We start from the raw sequence: 20,868 nt of genomic DNA, 5'->3' as shown, positions 1-20,868 counted from the left end.
TTACTTTAGCCACAACTACTTAGATATTAGGAATTTTTCTTATAGAATTTAGTTCATTTTTTCCTTAATTGGCAAAGGAAAATATATATTAAATTACAAATTTAGTTGATCATTTTTGGATTCACGTATGGAAGTCATATCTAAACATTAAAAATGTCTAATAAATTATTAAATGCATTTTGTAAATTTGTTTTCAATAGAGACTAACTTTTGGATGTGTTTGCTAAGTTGGTTAACTTTGAAATTTGAATAACATAAAAAAGGTTTAGAATCTCTTAGACTAAAAATTTGAAAGTTTATAAACTAGTTGGATACAAATTTGAAAATTTGAGATTTATAAGATACAAGTATACAAATTTTTAGAAACATAATTTTTTTTTTATGAAAAAATTGGCATACAGTTTATCTCTTAGGATTAGAGATTCAATCCTTCATCTCTTTAATGCATAGAATATGCGTAGAATTCATCATTAGTTGGCAAATCAAGCCATTTCACATGTTTGTAAAGAAAAAGAAAGAAAATTGAGATTTCAATTCGAGAAAGTACGATCGGAAATTTATTATATTTTTTATTTTATAATTTTGGTATAAAAAAATAGAGAATATTTTGTTAACTTTCTTTTTGTTGCTACCTCTTGATAATTAATTATTTATCATAGATAATAGATAATATTTTTAAGTAATTATTATGGTCCACTTCCAACTCAAAACTGAAAGATTATGCTCCAAAGATCCTCAAAATCGAGAATATTGAAGTTGAAGGTCGTTAGGCTCTTTAGTTGTAAGAATGGTTTCTTGAACAAGGCTTTATTCACATTCTTTTAAACTTACAATGGAGAAAAGAATTTGAAGTATCAAATCACTTTTTTACTTGAAGCCTATAATTCTTCAGCTTCAACCATGAATCAATGAGCAACGAATGAAGAATATGTCAACACCTTTGCCAATTGATGAGACCGATGGAGATTTCACTCGCTCTGCTCGAACGCTCGTTCGTCTACAAACAGAATGATTCTGTACACATTGTCAAAAATAATTCATTTCACCATGTCTTTATATTTCAGATGGAAATACAACAACTCATTCCATGTATCAGGAACACCAGGCAGGCACCAATGGCTGCAATCTTCACCTCCTCTTGAAGACAACTTCCTATTTAAAAACGATTTCCCGTACACAGACGGATGGCCATCGATCCGGAAATCTGATAAACCAGTTATGTTCAACAAAGTAACTGGAGTTTTCATCTGACTTATGACATCTTCTACAATCACATTCTTTTCAGGATGCAAGCTTGATGTTTCATTTAGAGGCTCTGTTGCTTCTCTGCAATGCCCACCTGAATTCCACTGCCCTCCCCTATTCAAATGCATCACATGTAACACTCAGCAACTGAGTAGATCGTCTTTGGAGCTACTGAAAGTGTAAATACCTGAAATGGGATGGTGCTGAACTTCGAAAGAAAACTCGGGTTTTCTTTGTATCGATGTACTTGTCGACCCATGTTGCCCAAGTTGTCAGAGCTCTTCTAAAAGCGATATCTACATCGAGTCGAGGAAGAACTTGGTCTCTTTCTTGGTAGTAATTGATCCTATAATAAAACCACACCATCATAATAGAGTTTTAGACAATTGGGATCGCAATTTGTTCGATGATCGATGTCATTATAGGAAAGAAGACATTGAAAGAGACCACACAACATTTTGTGCCATAAGAATAGTGAGAGTGTGACTTTCACCAAGTCTAGAAGAGCTAATAAGAAATGCTTCTCATTTTCTTCCTATTTTCTTATCAATGAAATGGGCTCATAGTGTGCTGTCTCTAAGTAAGCATTGACATGGCTGAAAGAGCTGTAAATGTATAGGAATCGCCTAAGAATGCAAATAACATGGAACCAGTCAAAATGAATAGGACATTGCTTCTAATAGAACATTGATGGAAAAAGAAACCAACCCTGATTTTGTCTTGTAATGGGACCACCAATGGGCAGAGTTGAATACCAAAACATCAGCTCCCCGCCATCTCGACGATCCTCGATCAATGGTATCGATTCGCAGTGTCTGTATTCGTCTCCGTCCCAACCTTGCCTTGTCCTCGTGAACAAGAAAATGTGACACATAGAACTCAACAGTACATTTGTAATCCTTCAAAGAGAAACATCAGACATCAACAACTGAAAAACTACAACGAAGAAAGAACTCTTCAAGTTATAATGAATTACCACAAACTTAAAGCTATAATTCCCTTTCTTCTTAGTGATTCTTCGGCCATGAGTTTCATAGACCTTCCTTGGATCTTTAATGGCAACAAACAACATACAAAGCATAGATTCCCATTGGTTTCTGTTAATTGAATCTCCCACAAAAACCAGCCTCTTCCCTCTAATCAGTTCCAGCATTTTTGTTGCATTAAACCTTTCATTAAAAGGTCACATTCATAAATCCAGAAACCATTTTCTTTGAAGGATTTCTTTGCCAAAATTAAGCAATTAAAAAGTGAAGATGAACATACCTGTAAGCACCACAATCTTGGGGTTGCCATTTCAATTTCTTGTAGTTTAAATCCATTCTTCCATTGCCCTCACAATCAAAACCTTCATCAATAAAAGGACACGAACTATTCGAGTAAATTGGGTTACTCTCATCATAAACCCACTTCCCTTTTGTTAAATCGCACTGATGAGATTCTGTTCTCACTATCTTGTTTGGGGATTTTAATTTCTCCAATGAAATTTTCACATCTTTCTTCTCAATCCTCTCGCTAATGGGCAATCGCACTTCCACTTTCTTAACCAAACTCTCGCCGCCGCTTGGCCGGACCTCGGTGGTATTTCCATCACCGCCGCCATCATTCCTCCCTTCTTCCGCGGCGTCCTCCTTCCTCTGCTCGTCGGGAACCGGAATCCCACCATACCCAGTAACATTATCAGGTTTCTTCAAATGGGTTGAAAGATTTTCAGATTTCCTCAAATGGGCATCCACCAAATGAGTAGTAATCGCGTCAGTTCTTGAGAAATTCCTCCCGAAACTATTAACCGTTTGGAGATTCACAGGTCTGAAAAAGCTCACTGTAACTGGGGTAGTTCTGTTGAAGAACAAAAAATTCTCAGGGCGAGCAGGGGAATTATTAACGATCCAAAGGGAAATAAATGAGATGAAGATGATAAACGATGAGATTATGAAAGTGAAGACCAAGAATCTAGTGGGTTTAACGACGAAGCTTCTTTGACGCTCCATCGATTCTCACTTGCAAAAAGGGTTTGTTGGAGCTCAAGAAACTATAGCTGTGTCACACCAAAGATCGAGGCAAAAACAGAGCGACAGCGAATAAAGACGATGAAGACGAGCAAAGCGATTTGAAAAAATGGGGTTTGTTAGTGGGGAAGTTCTCTGAGGGCTCAACTGCTCCACTCCATCAATCACTAACATGGAGCAATTAGAAAAATGTTAATTTTCTTCGGAGATAAGTTTGGGATAATAACAACAGCCCATGAAAAAGCGCTACTGAGAATTGTTCTTTAGAAGAAGAAGCTATGAGAATGAATAACAGAGATGAAATTTTGTTGTTTTAGGAAGATTTGTGAACTAAATTGTCAAATGGGAATGAATTGGTATTTTGAATAGTGATTGCTGTAAGTTGAAACTGAATTTGATTATGTACTGTTACCTTTAAATTGATTATCAAATGACAACGGTTCATGTGGATTTTACTAAGATTTTATATTATATTTTTTTAAATTATAGATATGATTTTCTTTTTTAGATTACAAATTTTGCCAAAGATATATATTTCAACTAGTTATATTTAATTAAATATATATCTCAACAAGTGAGCATAGTTTAAATTGATTTTCTTTGTATCTTAAAAAAACACATTAAAATATTTTTGTCTGTGTGTATATAAATATAAAGATTAGTTTAAAGAAGTCTTTTTAAATGAAAATTCTCAATAAAAAAAAATCTTTTTAGAAATAAGTATTCCGCAATTGTGGGAAGAAGATATATATTATAAAGTACGTACATCCAATCTCAATATTTAAGGCTTATTTGATAATCATTAGATTTTTTTTAAACTTTACTACTTTTTTTATAACTTATTTACTAAGGAGATATTTGGGGCAAAAAGTTGGTTATTTTAGTCCTAAATTATTATAGTTTGTGTTTGGGTGTAGATTATTTTAGTTTGGGTTATAATAGCATATGTTTGAGGTGTAAACTATTTTAGTTTGAGAATGAAATAGTAAACAGTATATTAAAGAATAAAAAAAATGATGAAAGTAAAATAGTAAAAACGGTAACAAATAGTAAATACCGTAGTAAATAAAGATTTTTAAACCGTGTTGACTATAGTTAATTGGAAAATACAAAATAGTATTTCTATATCAAAATTTGGTTATTATAATCCTAAAATAGTTCTTGTCTTAAACACACTCTAAATTATTATGTTTTTCATTCTTTCTAACTAAACGTTTGAATTCTCTAAATTTTAAAAATAAATGCAAGTTTTTAAAAATTATTTTTTAATTTCAAAACCTATCTTGATTTTTGCAATTCCTTAAAATAGATAATAAAATAACAAAGTTCATAGATGAAATGAGTGTTTATATGCTTAATTTTTCAAAAATAAAAAATCATAGATTAAATGATTATCAAACATTATGTATTTTTTAAGAAGCCTAAATTGTTTTATTTAGTCTATTTAAATTTGAATCCTTCAAAATTTTGTGTGTATTATATTTATCTATAAGTTTGTACATGAAGGAACATGCTAATCTTTTTATACATCTTATTTATTTATTTATTTGATAATATATAAAGTGAAGGATCAAACTTCAAACTTTAAAGTTGATAGTACAAGTTTATGTCATTTGAGTTCTACTCATATTGATTTTTCACACACTTTATCTTTTTTTCTTTTATTGATGTACGTATCTAACGAATTTGAAGAGATCTTAACTAAAGTACGAGAGTATACTAGTTTTCTTTTTTATATTTTTATAGTTCACTAGCTATGAAATGAGAGATCAAAATATCAACTTATGATAATAATTAATTTCTTAAATTATGCACTTTAATCGTCCTTATCATATTCAATAAGTGTTTTGGATGTTGAATTAATTTATCAAAAAGTTGTTTAGTCTAAGGGTTAATTAAATTAATCTGTAGATTTTAATAATATGTGTTTGGGATAGTAGTTTTAAAGTCCATATGCTGCCTTTTTCCCCCCTTCTTTTTTGCTATTTGTATGTGCATACTATATAATTATAGCTATATTTCAATCAAACTTTCCAACTTTACTACATTATTAGTGGTAGCTTGTAGTTTTCGATTTGTTCCCACATTTTGATATACTATACAATTAAAGCTATATGCTCAAAGTCAATAGGATAAATTGATTATTTCATAAGCGTCTTAAACAAATGACCGTTATGAATTTGATTTCAATTCGGACTTATAACTTAAAATTTTTGACAAGTTCATTATTTATTTAAAAGAATGAAAAGAATGATTACGTGAGCTTAGTTTAAATGGATATTAACGACAAAAAGGTGAGATATGTAGTTCGAATTTTCTAATCCTTATTGTACTAAAAACAGGTGATGGGTACCTATAAAATAGCCCTAATTCAATTCTCAAAATCTAAAGTTTGGATCTCCATCACATATTTGTCCATGATAGGAATCACATGTGAAACACTCATTTATTATATTGTCCTTTTATTTGGTTTTTTTATCTTACAATCAATTAATTTAACCCATAAACTTATAGAGATCTTTTAAAATTTAAAATGTTTGTAATAAATCTTTGACTTGATTCATTTTATTTTAATTTATTTACTTTTAACATATATATATAAGTGTAATTCATGTATTTTCAATAAATCTTAGAATAAATTTTTATTATTAATTTAAAGTTAATTTTTATCGTATTGGATAAAATAATAATAATTACCCTTCAAGAAAGATATATGTACTTATGTTTTCAAAACTTAAAGCATGAAAGTTAAAATTGACCAAATATATTTTTGAATGAATCAATAATAAATTGACAGTTAAAATTGATTTTGAAATTTATCAAAAATATATAAACTAAAATAAAAAATTTGAGAGTATAAAGATTAAGTTATATTTTAACATAGATTTGTAAGCTTGCAATGTTTTATTTAATTCTTAAACTTTAAGAGTATGTTTGATATTTCAATTATATCTTTATAGATTATTGACTAATTATAAACTTTTCAAATTTTATGAACTTACTAAATACAAATTTGGAAAATTGAGAGTTTATCTGACACAATTTCATGTCAATGATTAAAAAAAAAAATTAAATTAAATTACATATTCCATCCTTGAACTTTTATGTTTATATCTTATATGATACTGAATTTTGTATTTTGTATCTAAGAAGTCCTTCAATTTTACACATGTCAAATAAGGTCCCTAATTTTTAATTTTGGTTCAAAGCCCTTTAATTTTAAAACCATAAAAAATATCCCTAAATTTTTAATTTTATGTCTAACATATCCATAGCATATTTGATCATTTTCATTTTTTAAAATTAGTAAACCTATTATACATAAAATTGAATTTGGTATATAACAAATCACTAAGTGTCTGTTTGATAATCATTTAGTCTTTGGTTTTTTATTTTTGTTTTGGACAATTAAGTCTCTATTTTATCCACTTTTTTACAATAATTTACATATTTCTTAATTACAATAACCAAATGCTTAGTCAAATTCCAAATTTCAAAAACTACTTTTTGGAAGCTACTTTTTTAGTTCTAAAAAATTGGCTTGGGTTTTTTAAACCATTGGTGAAAAATAGATAACAAATAAAGAAATTTGGAGATAGAAGTAGTGTTCATAAGCTTAATTTTTAAAAACAAAGACAAAAAACAAAATGATTACTAACTGAGGCCTAAACTTTCTATTTTGTGTGCAATAAGTACATTAATTTTTCAAACTATAGATTATGTCAATAACCTATTAGAACATAATCGAAAGATCAATGACCTATATATATACAAAGTCGAAATTTAGGAATTTATTAAATACTTTAAATTAGTTTAGTGGCCAATAAAATACAAAATTAAAAGTTTAGAGAAATTAAAAATAGTTTAAAGTTTAGAGACTTACTAGATACAAAGTTAAAAATTAATGGACTTAAAACTTGATATCATAACCTCAACCTGATATAGCTCAACTAATTAAGCTATATATTATTTTAAAAAACCAATTAAGTCATATATCATCTACCAATTGATCGAAGATTTGAATTCTCCCATAAAAAAGACACAAAATGAACTTTTTTGAATACTGGAGGAGAGGGATTCAAAACCGCAGACCTCATGGTTATCAACACACTTTAGATGCCAATTGTGCTATGCTTAGTTTGGCCACAAAATGGAAAGTTAAAATCTTGTTTCATTACCATTGGTTTTTTAAAATTATACTAATTTTTCACAATTCCTTAATCATGGTTTTCATTTTTACTCGATAAACATTTGAATTCTTTAGCCAAATCCTAAACATGAAAACATTTTTTTCTCAAGATGTAGGCTTGAATTTTGAAAACACTTTTAAAATGTATAGTTACAAAATTAAGAGCCCATTTGGATTAATTTGAGAAAAAATGTTTTCTGAAAAATTAATTTTTGTTTAAATACTCTTGATAAAAACTCATTAAAATACATTTCAAAAACTATTTTGAATGGTTGACAAATACTCTAATTTCTTTTAAAATGATTTATTTTTTAAATTAAACACTTGAAAATGTATTCAAACAGACCTCAAATTGAGGACCAATTAAATGCTTTTAGAAATTTCTTAACACTTAGGGTGGACACAACCTGAAAAGGTTGAGAACTAAATTAATAATTCAATTTTAGTATATCTATATATTCAAATAATTCTCTTTCATTTAAATTTGACCCAATATATTAACTTCAAGTGCACATAAAAAAGCAAAATATAGAAAGAACAAATCAGCACACCAGAAAATAATTGCTGGGAAATAAATAAAATCATTTACTTATTTACATTATAAATAAACAAGTAATAGAAAGAACAAATTAGCATACCTAATTTTTTTTTTTCTTTTATTTAATATTTCTGGATGGATACGTAGGTAGGTACACAAATTGTCTCATCTTATTACTTACAATAAATTATTCAGAACTCTGAGGAACCATTATAATAATAAAATGCCTCTTGAAATAAAATACAAATATTTTTTTGGTTAAAATAAAAATAACTTTTTTGGGTTTTGTTTGGATTGACTTATTAATTTATCTATTACAATTAGAATGAAATACTATATACTTCTTGAGTCATACACATACTCACTTTGATGGACTAATTTATTTATCTTAACCTATCTAAAATTTAAATTGTCCTATCACATTTATACTTTCTCCGTACAAAATTAACTGTTTTCTTGGTTTGATAATTAGTCCTTTTTTCATGTCTTGTCTGATAATAACTTTGCTTTTAATTTTCAATATGCTCGTCTTCTTCTAATTGTTTTAAGAAAAAATTTTATAAATAGAAAAAATGTCGAACTATTTACATAAATAACAAAAAAACCATTGATAGATATTGATAGATTCTATTCACGTTTATCCTATAATATCAACTATAGACTTCTATTCATTTCTATTATAGACATTAATAGACTTCTATGAATCTTTATCAACCTCTATAAAGAAATTAAATTTTACTACTTTGTATAAATAATTTTTCTTATTTTTCTATTTTTGAAAATCTCATTTTTTAATTATATTTTGACCTTTATTAAACAAACACTTTAATTCCTATTTTTTACTTTTCAAAGTTTGTGATTGGATTTTAAAATATGAGTAGAAAGTAGATAATGAAAAAGGAGTGAAAGTTGCATTTATATAGCTTAATTTTCAAAGACCAAAAACATAAAATCGGTTAGCCGAATAGACTTCTTTTTTTTTTTTTTTTTTTAAATAATACTTATTCAATGTCACTGAAATCCGAATCGAATCCATTTCACCTTTTCTTTCTAGGAATTTTTAACGCAAGTCTTTCATAAGAAATCTCCACCTTGAAAAATGAAAACAAAGCATGTTCCATGAACAATGGTTTCAAATTTAAAGTACCTTCCATCTCTCCACAATCTCCAAATTGAAAATAACACAAACCCAAACAGAAATAAGTTAATTTTCTTCTGTATTCTCAACCTACATCAAATATTCTGTCCTAGAAAATCATCCTATGCAGTAAAAACTGCCTCTACAAGAGCATGCTTCTTCTTTGGGTAGCCGATACCGATCATGTGACTGAGGTACACCCTACCATTCTTCACGGTTGCAGACGTGGCCAACCGATGCTTGAGCCCCAAACATGTCGACACCAAAGTAGCGGTTTCCCACCCGTCCGTGCTCTCCACCAACCTTCCTGCTGGGTTTCCTGCAACTACAAGTTTGGTTGGAGAAAGTAGATCTAGACCATCTCCAAGCATAAGACTGCCTCCAGTTACATTGATCAACTTAACTTCCTCCCCCTTCACCAAATCTATTTTGTACAAATTTCCACTAAATGTATGAATAACTAACAAAAAACCATCTGGGTGATAAACTATGCCATTTAAACCAACCAAGTTTTTGTACCACTCCTTTGGAATGAATAGAGAACTTTTGATGATAGATATGAATTTGCCATCAACTCCAACCTTCCATATTTTGCTGTTTTTGGCATCGGTGACATATGCATTGCCTTCGGAGTCTACAGCAACATCATCCGCAAAGGATTTCTCATCATCTGCATAGGCTTAAAACAGATCATCTTGAATACATAATACACACACAACATCAAAGTGAAAAGAATGTCTCCAAGAATTTTGCAGGAACTCAGGATGTCATGGCTTAGTATAATGTATAATGTTTTGACTGAAAATAATCGACAATTACAAAAGCTGAAACTTATCTGTCCTATATAGAACTCTAAATCATATGGGTCAGTCAAACTTACATTCATTAAAATGACAACACCAAGCACATCATAATGTGGAGAATAGAACTTAAACTTAGGATCAATGATGATTTAACACTACTGAAATTCTAATCAATTTCGATCAAGACGAGTTACAACTTACAACTTACGACCAACTATCCAGATAGGAGAACAGAATATGTATTAAAAATTTCCCTCAGAGAAAATCATTATTATCAGTATCACCAAGTAAATGCTAAAATAGAGCCAAGCAGCAATTCAACAAAATAGATTTTGATGAAATGGTTGAACAGTAAACACCTTCCAAAAATTCCATAATTTCCACTTTTCCATTTTAATCCTCCCAACTAAGAATCTCAAAAAGCTAAAAGCATATATCAGAATTCAGTTTCCTCCTGCTTCTGTTATATTGTCAACAACCACTGAAGCTGAACTTCTGAAGTCCTTCTGTTCTCTTTTACCAGTTACCCTGTGATGCATGATATTCTGCCTAACAAAGTGGCTTTAAACTAAACTTCCACTAACAAGACTTGAATTGCTAACTATGTATTATGAAATGGAACTAAGTACATTTCGTGTTAGATTTTGACTAAGGGTTTTAATGGCTTCCAACCATCCATAATTTGACTTTTTTTCCCCTTTCATCATCCTCTTAATTAAGCTCGATTTATTTGCATGTTATATCCAAACCGATTAGCTAATATCAAGCATGGAAGCGATGAAAACAAAGAAAAAAGAAAGAGAATCGAGATCTAATTATCCGGAAAGGACTAAACGCAAGGGCGAAATTCTTGCAGCGGAGTTACGGATGAACCTCAAAATTCACAGACGAAAAATGAAATTGAAGATCAATTACTCACTCGGACCACTAAGACGAGTCAGAAATTGCCGCTTCCACAATGAGAGATCGTACGCAGCAAGTCCGCTGTACTTGTTGCCAAGCAAATCGGCGACAACCACAAGCAGCCGATTTCTGGGACGGTCAACAACAATCCCAAGAGAAGCATTCCCCTGCAACTCAGCATCTTTGATGACGGGAACTTCCTCAAGAACGGCCTCCGGGGAGTGATCATCAGGGACAGAAACCTGGCCGACGCCGCCGCCCATGAAACCGACCAAGAACCGGCGGCCGAGATCGTCCCATTTGGCGCATTCCCTCAAGTAGCCAGTGCTGTGGTAGTAATAGACATGGGAAGGGGGGTTAGAGAGCTCGAGGGAGATGAGAAATGCGATGGGTATGGCTGAAAGTATGAAGAGAATGAAGAGAAATCTGGTGGAGCAAAGGGCCATGTCTGTGCTATGCTGTGCTGTGGCTGTCTCCTTCTTCGTGCAATGGAGAAGGAAGAAACTTTATGGGTTTGTGGGTCAAAGCCTTTCCAAAGCTCTGAAGGCAGAAACGAGGTTTTGGGGATGGAATTCTTGTTTGGAATTTCTTTTAACTGAGAGTGCGTGCGATGAACGTTCATTTATAGTTATTATTATTATTATTACTATTTAAAAAAAACAATTTCATAATAGAGACTTCAAAAAAGACATAACCAGCCATTATGAACTATAAATACTAATATATTTATATATATAGCCATATTAGCGTTCAAGAATAATGTGGGCACACAAAATACATTAATAATAAATTAATATATCATCTAATCATGTATCAAGATATAAATGAAAGTAGGAGGTAAGTATACTTCAAATTTATGGATAATTAAATAACTTAATATGAAATTATATTTAATTTAAGAGAGTTAAAGAATCCTTCCTAACCAATTAACCATTTAAAGGAGGATTCATAAGAAATTAACTATTTAAGTGAGGGCGGCTTAGAAAATAAACTATTTAATTGAAAATTTTGCTTCAAAATTATTTCATTGATTTTTTTTTCTAAAAAAATTAAATAGAGAATAATTCTCTACTGGAAATCTTACCCTTCAAATTCCTCACTTGAAATCCTAGCCTCAATCAAGCAAAATTAAATGGGAAATTTCCCATCCCTGACCTGCCCTGTGGCTATTGAGAGAGATTTGAACATCTATACCAACAGAGCATCAATATTTACATTTAACGTCACCCAAATGAGCAACATTTAAGAATAATATGAGAATTAATAGCATTCAATCATATAAAAAATTTATAGTGTAAATTTAGTGAGTAGGTAATAAAAAAGTGCGAGAATAAAATGTGTTAGACCGTAGTTAACTTTTCGTAAGGACAAAAATATTTTGAGATATTTGGCAAACTTATTGTTAATTGAATTAAAAATTTTAAAGCTACATCAAATTGAGATCAAACATATCGACTTTAAGCATTGTGATACTTTGAATATTGCCAATATTTGTTTAAGGTACTCAAACATTATTTGATTGTCTCTATATTCGGCTTATCTGATTAAGGGTTGCTTTCGGAAAGTGTTGATCCTGCAAAATACTTTCTTTATATAGAAAATCCTGTCTTCCATGTTGTTGCAAATATTTTCCTTTTTCGTGCTCAAGTATTTTTTGAAGTTAGGATTGGGTTTCTCTGTATCTGCTATGCGTATTTAAAGACTCTTAGTCTTTGTGTTAGTCTTTGGACACTTATTCCAAGCTATTTGCGTGCTTCATCAGTATACCATTTGAGAAGGGATTCTCAAGCTTTGGGGGAGCCTAAGCTAAACAAGTGATGTAGTTTGTGCTCGTAAGGAAAAGATAGAGTGCTAGTGAGAAGGAGTCTCACGACTCAAGAGGATGAGTCTTAGTCTTAGGGAGAGCCTAAGACATTCTTCACTGATATCATTGTTTAAGAGGGTGCTAGTGAAAATGGTCGAGTTGTTAAGCTATACAAAGGTCACTCTAAATGAGTTGTCAATATAGATAAGTACCACGTTATAATCACTTATCATTTATATTAGTGAAATTATCTTTCCATGGGCACATTATTCCCCAGACGTAGGTGTTGATCACCAAACTAGGTTAACAATTTTTGTGTGATTTCTGTTTGGTATTTTTGTTTGTTGAATATTCTGTGAATTGTTGAGACATAGTTCATAACATCTTTTAACGTGCGGTAGGTACTTCCATATTATTTTCAAGCACCACTCAACTGGTTATGATATAGGGTTCTCAATATAAAAGTTTAAGGTTTGGATCTCTTTACCTTCATGTATTATTATTATACTCAAATAAAAGAAATTGAAATCAAACATAAATTATAGTTTGACCTTTTTTATTAGTTTTTTTTTTAAAAAAAAAAAATTAATGGAAGTATAGCTCAACTAGTCATGCATAATATATATCTACCATTAAAAGTCTATTCACCTTCACACATGTTATATTTAAATTCATTTGTAACATTGCTATAGAATTTTGAAATGAAGAGAAGTAATAAACTTTTATTATAAAGCATAAAAAAAGGTTTAATCAGAAAAGAGTTGTTACTTCAAGAATATTTGTGACCTGAAGCTACAAGTAAATAGTACATCCAATCTAATTAAAATTTCTATATATTTCGTTTGTTCATGAAACACATCATTATTGTTATCACAAATGAGAATAGTAGTGCAAAAAAAAAAAAAAAAAAAGTGAGGCACGTACTCATTGTAACCATTGTAGTAAAATAATTCTCAATATTACACCAATTATTGGACTTTGATTAAAAGAACAATTGCAAATATAATAATCAAACCCAAAGTATTTGTAAATATAACAAAATGCAAAAAAATTTATAAATATAGCAAAATTTAGATCCAGATAGATCTCAGAGCTTATCAGTGATAAATCATATCACTAATAAGAGTCTATCAACGACAAAACCTATCACTAATCATCAGTGCACAAATTCTAAGCACCTGATAGGCAAAGATGGTGTATTAAAAAATGTGTTTCATATGTTGAAAATTCCCTTACAAGGCTGATCACATGCCTTCAAGTCTCAATCAGCAAAGTTGACAAAAGCAGTAATAGTGATGAATGCTCAAAAATTTTTTACCTAAATTTGTTTGTACTAAAAAAATCAATTTCAATATTGAATTCTGGAGATGATTAAGAAATAATTAATCAGCTCAACTAATTCCTAACAGATTCGATAACCTACTGATCTAACTATTGAAAGTAAGAGGTTGAGCAGGAAAAAGTTTTTCTCAATTCATTCTATTGCTTTCCTTCTTTCTTTTCCCTATATTGATTGTTGTTTGTTCTTGTTCTTCTTCATATTTTCATTGATATTTTTTATATTTTCACAAGTTTTGATATCAATATAACAGTAGACATTTTCATCATATCACTTAAAAAAACAACGAAATATAAAAATAAACAACAAAATATTATTAACATAAATAATAGACGGATTAACTTGTTTGAAAAGTATAAAATATTTATTTATTAATTTAAATATTTTCTAGAATTTTCTATTTTTGGAGAACATTTTTTTAGTCCCTAGAGTTTGGTCTAGTTTTTTGTTTCGTCCATATGTTTCAAAAAGTTATACTTTTTAGTTTTTAAAGGGTATTTGGTAACCCAACCCAACTCGGTTGGTTTAAATTACCCAACTACCGTTTGGATTACCAATAAGCATTAAATGATGGGTTTTTGGTAACCCACCATTTTACCATCCTCAACTCCCTAGTATTATGATGCGTTTCATTACTATCCCCTTTACTCACCCATTTCTCTTTCTCTCTCTTCTCATCTTTTTCTTCTTTCGCAGTTCAGTTCGTCTTCCTTCATCTGGTCCCTCCTTTCTCCCTTTGGCTCATATGTGTTGTATTCTCCATAGGCTTCATTTTATATTTGCATTTTCTTGCGTTTCTCTTCTTCGATTTTCTTTGTATGGCTATTTTTTTTAGATCTAGTAGATATGAACAATTTTTTAGGAGATCTAGCTATTTTCTATTCTACTTTTTCGCAGTTCGGTTCATCTTCCTTCATCTCATCTCTCCTCTCTCCCTTTGGCTCGTATGTATTGTATTCTCCATAGGTTTCATTCTATATTTGCATTTTCTTGCGTTTCTCTTCTTTGATTTTCTTTGTATGGCTATTTTTTTTAGATCTAGTAGATATGAATGATTTTTTAGTAGATCTAGCTATTTTCTGTTGTTCTACTTTGTCTTTTTGTTTAGATCTAAAATCTTTTGAAATATTTTGTTTATGGGTTTGAATTTGTACGTTCTCGTCCCGATTTCCTGATGTTTTATTCGTCCTTGCAGGTTAATTTTTCATTCTTTTCAATGATATGGGCTCGATTTCATGGAAATGGTTCGCATGGCAGATCTATTGTGTGAGTTTTTTTCATTCGAATTTTTTTGTTTCTATTTTATGACTAGGATTTATGGTTCTTCTTCGTGTCTGCTTCTTTTTTCAGTCGTTATATGTTTTTCTTATTCGTCTCTAATATTTTTTGTTTTCACTTCTATTGCGTTTTTTTCCTCGTCTCAAAGGTAACTTTTTCCCACTTGTATTATGTTTACCCTATTATTTTTCTCCTATTGATATCTTCTTCTTCTTTGTGTGTGCTACCTCTTTCGATCACTATATGTGTTTATTCTTCGTTCTTTCGCTTCTGTTATGTTATTACAACCAAGTCTCTGTCATTTTGTTTCCATTTCTATTATGTTTACTTCTTCATCTTCGTTCTTTCTTCCCCTGTTGATATTTGTTCTGATTCATCTCTATCTTTCCTACTTTTTTTTCCAAATCTCCTTTTTCCGCTTCAATAATAAACCATGTGTCCTTCACTTGTCCTTTTCTTTGCTTTTCCATCAAAAATTGGATATTGAAAAACATTGAAAAGAAGATAGACTGTGGTATAATGATGGCACATAATATAAATTTATATTTTGAAAATAAGATAGACTATGGTATAATGATTGCACATAGACTATGGTATAATGATTGCACATACTATAATGTGTAAAATTTTGAAATATAAATTTGATTACACATAACGTGAAAAAAAGATAGACTATGGTATAATGTTAGGAGTTTTGATTGGGTCAACAATTTATTAAAAACTCATAAATAAAACTCATAATGTTAATAGACTAGAATTTATTAATACCTATAAGCCTTTAAAAAACCATAATCGGATGATAGAACAACAACCAGCATAAGATTGGCCAGACTCGTTGTGTGGCAAACGGAGAAGTACAAGCTGGAATTTGGATGTCGGAAGGAGGTAGTTAATGTCATATTTAGTATTGAGGGGTTGATTGAGGATGATAGACACGACCTAGTTGATATCATTGGTACAGACATACAAAAGGCGGACATCTTCCTCGTTGTACCAGAAGAGGCATAGAAATGGTATTGCATCTGCCTACTTGCTCAGACCCTTTAGATTGACCACCTAATATTTCAACCCAAAAATGTATATTTTGTGAATTTGATTTTTGAAACGGGCACATATTTTGCTGTTCGATATTACTTTTGTGATGTTCAAAAGAATGTAACTTTACTATATTAACACACTGTAAACATCATTATGAAATGAAAGGTAAATATTCTATGCACAATTTCATTTTGACATAGACGATCCATGTTATATAAACATAAAATATCAAATTATCGAGTGCTTCAACGTTTATGTGTACAACATGTTAATTTTTTTTTTTTATATAATAATGTGAAGTTAGTAAGATTTAATATATATATATATATATATATATATATAACCAATTTATAAGTAATTGAAGGTTAAAAGTTATTGTCAGATAGAAGGAAAAATGTTCATTTTTTTGCAATATGACATGTATTTTAGTATAGAATTGAAAATTAATCAACAACAACCGAGAAAAAAAAAAACAATTGTCTTTATAAAAACTGCACCAAATATCCCAACTTAATTCAACTCACTCTATACCCCAAACACAAACTTACTCAATTCAACTCAATTCAACTCAATACCCAAAACACAGACAATTTAACTCTCCACATAATTTAACTTCCCAGATAATAACTGTCAACTCAATTCAACTCTCTGCTTTTATTGCGCACCAAACACCCCTAAATTTTGAGTTTGATTTCAACGTAGATTTAGAATTTCAAAATTTTATAATTTTATCTTTGAGATTTGTGTTTTTTTCTTCAATTTGATTCCTAAGTTTCAGGATTTATATTTTTAACCTTAATTTTTTACTAAATACTCGCTTTTAGTCTTTGGAGTTAATGTCTATTAATTAATTTAAAATAATTATGAAGTAAAATTTTACATTTAATTTTAATAGTGATGAAAAATAATGAAACTTAAGGTGTGTTTAGAATATATTTTCAAGTATTTAATTTAAAAAATAAATCATTTTGGAAGAATTGAAGTGTTTGGCAACCACTCAAAATATTTTAATAAGATTTTATCAAAAGTGTTTAAAAAAATGAGTTTTTTGAAAAACATTTTTTTCTCAAGTCAATCCAAACAGGCCTTTAATTAATTATCTTGCTTTTACTATTTACCACAACAACTTCTTTAGTGAAATGGCGAAATGGGATGATGTCCGCCAACGATTCTTTCTCGCATTCATGGAGGCTTGCGTCAGGCAAATTGTTGTCACAACCACTTGCTGGAGACGGTTTTGGAGGAAGTTGGAGTGATTGACAATGAGGATTTGTGCGAAAATGCATTTCTAGGGATTTTGATCGATTGGTCGAGGAATCCATTGTTTATGAATAATGTTGATGTTCGTCACAAGAAATTTAATTGACTAAAAATTTTCATTTTTGTCTCTATACTTTTTAATTTTGCTACATTTTAGTTCATGAACTTTTAAAAGGTTCATGTTATAGTCTTTGACTTTCTTTCTATATCAGATCTTAAACTTTCAAAATATCTGTTGCTATCTTATTTTTTCAACTTATATCCATTTGCTTGTCAAGTGCTTGTCTTTAGAATTCAAAAAAAAAAAAAAAACCAAGACAAAACAAAAAAACAAGACAAAACAAAACCAAAAAAAAAAAAAAAACAACAAAACAAAAGTGCCTGCCTTTTATCTAGGTAGTTTGAAACCATCTCTAGGATTCACATTTTAATACGCATACTCAAAATTGTCATTAGTTTATTAAAAAAAATGAAGATACCGACATATTCAAAGGATTAAAATAGACATTTTAAAAGTTCAAAACAAAAAATAAAAATAAATGTGAAAGTTCAAAGACTAAAATAGACATTTAAAACTTTATGGACCAATAAAACAAACTTGAAAGTTGAGATTATTAGGATTACTAGCATGCAACGGAACAAACAAATTAATAAACACTCTAATTACATTTAATTTGAGTTCTAAAAGCATGCTCTTCTCGTGATTCCAAGTTGCTTTTCTCGTGATTCCAACTCCAATTCAAAAGTGAACCACCAAAAGATCTTTTCTACTATTCTCAACTTTGAATTTGAGTGGTAGAACTCAGATTTGAGTGAATTTGTGGAAGAAAATATGGGTTTTTTAGATTTGGAAATTAGTTTTAAGTGGGATCTTCCCACATAGATGTGCCTCAATGTTTTGGAGGTGAAAATCGCATATCATTGTTCATGTTTGCTCATTCATAGAAAAGGAAATCTTATACTCGTATAAGTACTACTTTCACTTATTATCAAATATGCTAACACCATTCAAATCTAACTGTACTAAAATATTATTTATGAAGAACAATTTATAATGTGGGCAAATAAAATATATACTAAAGCCCCGTTTGTTTCAGAAGTTTTTCAATGTGATTTTATACAAATATTTAATATCCTTATTTGTTTTACAGGATTTCACTTTTTAAAAATTGGGAGATTATTATCCAGAGAACTTTAAAACCCAATTGACATGGTGACTTTTTATACTCTACATAATTGTGGAATTTTTATGTCGGGGAGATGAATAATAAAAATATAGTCTAATTTACTAATAAATTAAAATAAATGATTTATTGTTATTGATTGTAACTATTTATTAAATATAGATATTTTTTCTAGACTTAATAAATTTTAAATAATACTTTTAAAAGTAATATTCATGCTATCTCAACTATTTAATGTAAATTATTAATATTAATGATCACTATTCTAATTAATTTAATTATTTTTAGTAATTAATTAAATAGTTTAACTGTGTTTAAATAAAAGTATTTATTCATTTCTATTTTAATTGATTAAATCATTAATCAATATAACTATAAATTAAATAAGGATTATTTTCAAATGTATGAAAATGAACTAACTTATTTATAAATATAGCAAAATGTCATTGTCTATCACGAATAGACATATTTTGCTATATTTGAAAATATTTTCAATAGTTTTTTTATTTAAAATAATTAACCATTAAATAATGCTAAATTTAGTTAATGATTATATTAACTGCTCTCTTGTATTTAATTAAGTAATGATTTAATTTTGGTTTACATATATAAGATTGGTAAATTAAACACAAAAATTTAACTTTCAAACATTATTTATCTTGCATATCCAAGCACAAACAATAATCATCCCAGACATTTAAAACTCAGTCATTCAAATCTCAGATATTTAGTATTTATACCCATGAAACAATATATGGGATCCAAATGACCCTTAAGAGTACTAAAAGTTTCTTTTAAGGCCTTGGGTTCAAATTTCTAGTTTTTTTTTAGTTAAAAAACATATGGCGTGTGAAAATTTGAAACCCTAATATTTTTATTAAAGACATAAGACCTTAAAACTCAAACAGCAGTTGTGGGGTCTATAGTTTGACTTTTTTTTTTTTTTTTTTTTGAGAATATGTAGAGAGGAAAAATCAAACCTCTAACTTCTAGATTGATAGTACAAGTACTATACGAGTTGAACTATGCTCATTTTTTATAGTATAACGAATTGATAACATATAAAATTGATGTTTGTAGTCATAGACTCGTGAACTTAATTTCTTGACCAACCAAGAAATAAAGTTACTTCAACCTAACAACTAATAAGGTCATGATGTCCATTCTTAATTTCATACTTTGAAATATTATCCACCGAAGGTGCTTTTATATGGGATGATGTCTCTCTAGAAATTATCAGGATGTGTTTGGGGCAAGGACTATCCTAAAACTATAATAACAATCTCTTGTTATAGTAAATACTATTTTATATTTCTCAATTAGCTACAGCAACACTATTTTAAAATTCACATTTGCTACGGTATATATTATTTGCTATAGTCTTTATTATTTTACATTCATCATTTTTTATTCTTTGCTATAGTATTTACTATTTTCTTCTCAAACTAAAATGGTTTACCCTTCAAATACATACTATTATAACTCAAATTAAAATAATCTACATCCCAAACACAAACTATTATAACTCAACTATAATAATCTAAGACTATGATAACCAACTCCAGTCCCCAAATGCCTCCTTAAGAATAGGCTTGAACATAATAAAGGAATGGATTTCTAGCAAGCTACCAATTTAGTTCTAAAAAAAAAGTTTAAATATTATACATAGATTGGTTCTTTTTAGTTATGGTCGAACTAATCTTTCTACTCATTGGAAAACTCTTTGGTAAATTTTTTTTTTGGGTTCAAAAATTTCAGTATTTAGAGTCGGTTTAGATTTGTCCATGTTATTCTATGGATATGAATATTATATATATATAATTTAAATGTCTAAAATAATTAAAGTTGCGTTTAAATATGATAAAGAGAACTACCTCAATCACGTATGAGAATCCCTCTTTATTTTAGATGAACCCCACAACGATAATTGGAGAGAAAATTAGAGAGAGCGAGAGCCATGAGAGTAAAACCAGCGAGAGCGAGAGCGAGAGCCACGAGAGCCAAACCAACGAGAGCGAGAGTCACAAGAGCCAAACCAGCGAAAAAACTGGAGAGAGCGAGATTCTGAGAACAGAAAGATCGAGATTTGGACAGAAGCGTGGATTATGCGTTGAATTTGGCCACGATCTTATAGATTATA

General features: G+C 29.7%; 2 protein-coding genes and 1 long non-coding RNA gene across 3 annotated transcripts; 1 reads left to right on the top strand and 2 right to left on the bottom strand.

Annotated features, from left to right (window-relative positions):
* Window positions 1-774: 774 nt before the first annotated feature.
* Window positions 775-3,625, bottom strand: LOC120089710 (protein trichome birefringence-like 6). The gene is made up of 5 exons (XM_039047077.1): window positions 2,512-3,625; window positions 2,222-2,414; window positions 1,954-2,144; window positions 1,433-1,591; window positions 775-1,359 (listed from the first exon to the last, which is right to left on the bottom strand). The coding sequence occupies exons 1-5, from the start codon at window positions 3,234-3,236 to the stop codon at window positions 1,038-1,040; spliced, it is 1,590 nt and encodes a 529-aa protein (XP_038903005.1). The 5' UTR covers window positions 3,237-3,625; the 3' UTR covers window positions 775-1,037.
* Window positions 3,626-9,096: 5,471 nt separating this feature from the next.
* LOC120089778 lies at window positions 9,097-11,430 on the bottom strand. The gene is made up of 2 exons (XM_039047172.1): window positions 10,842-11,430; window positions 9,097-9,789 (listed from the first exon to the last, which is right to left on the bottom strand). The coding sequence occupies exons 1-2, from the start codon at window positions 11,269-11,271 to the stop codon at window positions 9,242-9,244; spliced, it is 978 nt and encodes a 325-aa protein (XP_038903100.1). The 5' UTR covers window positions 11,272-11,430; the 3' UTR covers window positions 9,097-9,241.
* Window positions 11,431-14,555: 3,125 nt separating this feature from the next.
* Window positions 14,556-16,468, top strand: LOC120091385. Its single transcript, XR_005485706.1, has 2 exons — window positions 14,556-14,687; window positions 15,164-16,468. It is a non-coding gene; the product is annotated as an uncharacterized LOC120091385 (long non-coding RNA).
* Window positions 16,469-20,868: the final 4,400 nt, after the last annotated feature.

This window comes from Benincasa hispida, chromosome 11 (assembly GCF_009727055.1).
Source record: "Benincasa hispida cultivar B227 chromosome 11, ASM972705v1, whole genome shotgun sequence".
NCBI lineage: Eukaryota > Viridiplantae > Streptophyta > Magnoliopsida > Cucurbitales > Cucurbitaceae > Benincasa > Benincasa hispida.
This window is presented reverse-complemented; position numbering and strand designations above follow the sequence as displayed.